At 39.8% G+C, this 2,113-nt stretch overlaps 2 protein-coding genes across 2 annotated transcripts in view; one reads left to right on the forward strand and one right to left on the reverse strand.

Moving 5' to 3' along the window:
* Positions 1 to 2,113, forward strand: part of CBG04942 — a gene marked incomplete at both ends in the record, with an annotated part of 43,194 nt that overhangs the window by 16,361 nt on the left and 24,720 nt on the right. The window lies entirely within an intron of this gene.
* The window catches only part of CBG27262, a gene marked incomplete at both ends in the record, with an annotated part of 3,268 nt that overhangs the window by 832 nt on the left and 323 nt on the right, over positions 1 to 2,113 (reverse strand). The window contains 7 exons of the mRNA XM_045238257.1: positions 108 to 236; positions 280 to 410; positions 599 to 677; positions 872 to 1,015; positions 1,067 to 1,195; positions 1,241 to 1,386; positions 1,615 to 1,693. Coding sequence (XP_045098369.1) covers positions 108 to 236; positions 280 to 410; positions 599 to 677; positions 872 to 1,015; positions 1,067 to 1,195; positions 1,241 to 1,386; positions 1,615 to 1,693 — 837 coding nt within the window. The remainder of the gene's footprint in view (positions 1 to 107; positions 237 to 279; positions 411 to 598; positions 678 to 871; positions 1,016 to 1,066; positions 1,196 to 1,240; positions 1,387 to 1,614; positions 1,694 to 2,113) is intronic.

Consider the following 2,113-nt stretch of genomic DNA (forward strand, 5'->3'; position numbering starts at 1 on the left):
AGTTAGCCACTTTTTGACATCTTTCACAGAAAATGAGATATATAGGCTCAAAGTGGACGATCCGGGTGTCGTTCTATTAGAGGTTTTACGGTATCTTGTTTCATTACCTTTCCTAATCCAAATGCCTCCTCCCACGTACAAAGATTTCGGATATCTACCAAAAGGGGGGTAATGATTCTGCTTTCGAAGTACGTCACATAGATTCGAAAGTCCCGGAAATAATCCGCACTTGAAAGCTGAAAAAAAAACTGGTCTAATTATCACAATGTTAACAATTACCACGCGTTGGAAATGAAATCGGTTGAAAATCATATCGACGTAATGCAGATAGTCCCTAGTGACACCTATGTCTTTCTTACATTTGAGTATTTGGCGGCAACGCGGTGTTAAAAACGTGATGTCTCGTGGGTCTGAAATTATTATTAAATTAATTCAAGGTTCATGAAACAACAGTGAAAATTTGCTAATCTCGTTGAAATGTTGTGTAGGAGATATGTATTCCAAAGTTTCAGAGAGAAACGAGAACTGCTATATCTTACAAACGTTCAGAGAGATTGGACGATTTTGAAGAAAACTATAAGAAAAGATGGAAACGTACCTGCGTATAAAGCTGCGTATGGGTATTGAACATTCTTCGAGTCGTACCACGTGTACCGAAACTCATCCAAACAAGCGAACTGCAAAAAGTTTTTTTTGAAGGATTCCTTGTAGCTATCGCAAAATAGTGATCCTTTGCGTTTCTGGAGATGTGTTGGAAATAATTTGTTCAAAGGACAATTTTTCCAAATGACTTCTTTTTAACGGACTTTTTGTTTCGAGCAAATCCTTATTTTGCGATGGAGCTGACATTTTGACGGGAATGTGAACTCACTTGGTCAAAGGTGGTTGGAGGGGGTGTGGTTGTCGTGGTGGTGGTTGGAATTGGTAAGTAGCCTTCGTTCATGTATTTTAATTTCTCTTCATTGTAACGGTATGTACCCGACCACTTTCCACACTCTAAAAACCGGGAAAACCACTGAAAATTTAATGAATAGTTTGTAGAATTGTGGGTATCTTGTTTCGTTACCTTTCCAATTCCAACTGCTTCCTCCCATGAACAAAGATCCCGGATATTTACCAGAACTTTTTCAGTGGTGTTATTGTCTAAAAGACGGTGAGCTACTTGTTTCATTAGGATATCAAGCGACTCTCGGTGCTGAAAAAAAGACATCGGTCATATAATCACAATTGTAACAATCACCATGCGGTTAGCAAATTTCTCGATAACAATTTCGAATCTTGTTAGCGGGTATCCTGGTGAGAAACTAGTATCTTCAATAGGCTTGATTATTTTGCGGCAACTTGGTGTTAATAACATAAGGTCACTAAACTTATCCTCCGATCCGCCTGAAAATATGTTATCGATTCGGGGTTCATAAAATCACGGTGAACATATTCTGATCTCTATGAAACGTTGTAAACAGGATATATCGAAACTACAAAGAGTTTTTTTTTGAGTTTTTTACTCATAATACTCATACTTCGAAAATTGTAACGAATACCGATATCTCTTACAACAGTTCAAAGAGATTGGACGGTTCTGATGTGAGGCAAAACTGTTCAAATAAAGTTTACCTGAGTAGCTATTAATCCCGTCGTATTGAACATTCTTCGAGTCGTACCACGTGTACCGGAACTCATCGAAGCACGCGAACTGCAAGAAAAAGTTTTTTTTGAAGAAATCCATGTAGCTATCCCAAAATAAAGGTCCTTTTCGTTATCGGAAGTCCTTTGGTAACAATTTGTTCAAAGAACCTCTATTTCGAATGACTTTTTTTCATAGTTGCAAAAGGCCGGGCCGGGCTGGGCCGAGATTTTGCAACTATGCTTTTTTTTGGTGGACCTTTCATCTCTAAAGGGTCTTTTCTTTGGGATGGAGCTGAAGTTCTTGAAACGGAAACAAGAATTCACTTGGTCGACGGTGGTGGTTGGAGGAGTTGTGGTAGTCGTGGTCGTCGTGGTGGTCGTGGTAGTTGGAGTTGTGGACGTCGTGGTTGGAGTCGTGGTCGTAGTTGGGGTTGTGGTTGTGGTCGTCGTTGGAGTCGTGATAGTTGGAGTAGTGGTCGTCGTGGGT

Source organism: Caenorhabditis briggsae (assembly GCF_000004555.2).
Source record: "Caenorhabditis briggsae complete genome, chrV, whole genome shotgun sequence".
Lineage (NCBI taxonomy): Eukaryota > Metazoa > Nematoda > Chromadorea > Rhabditida > Rhabditidae > Caenorhabditis > Caenorhabditis briggsae.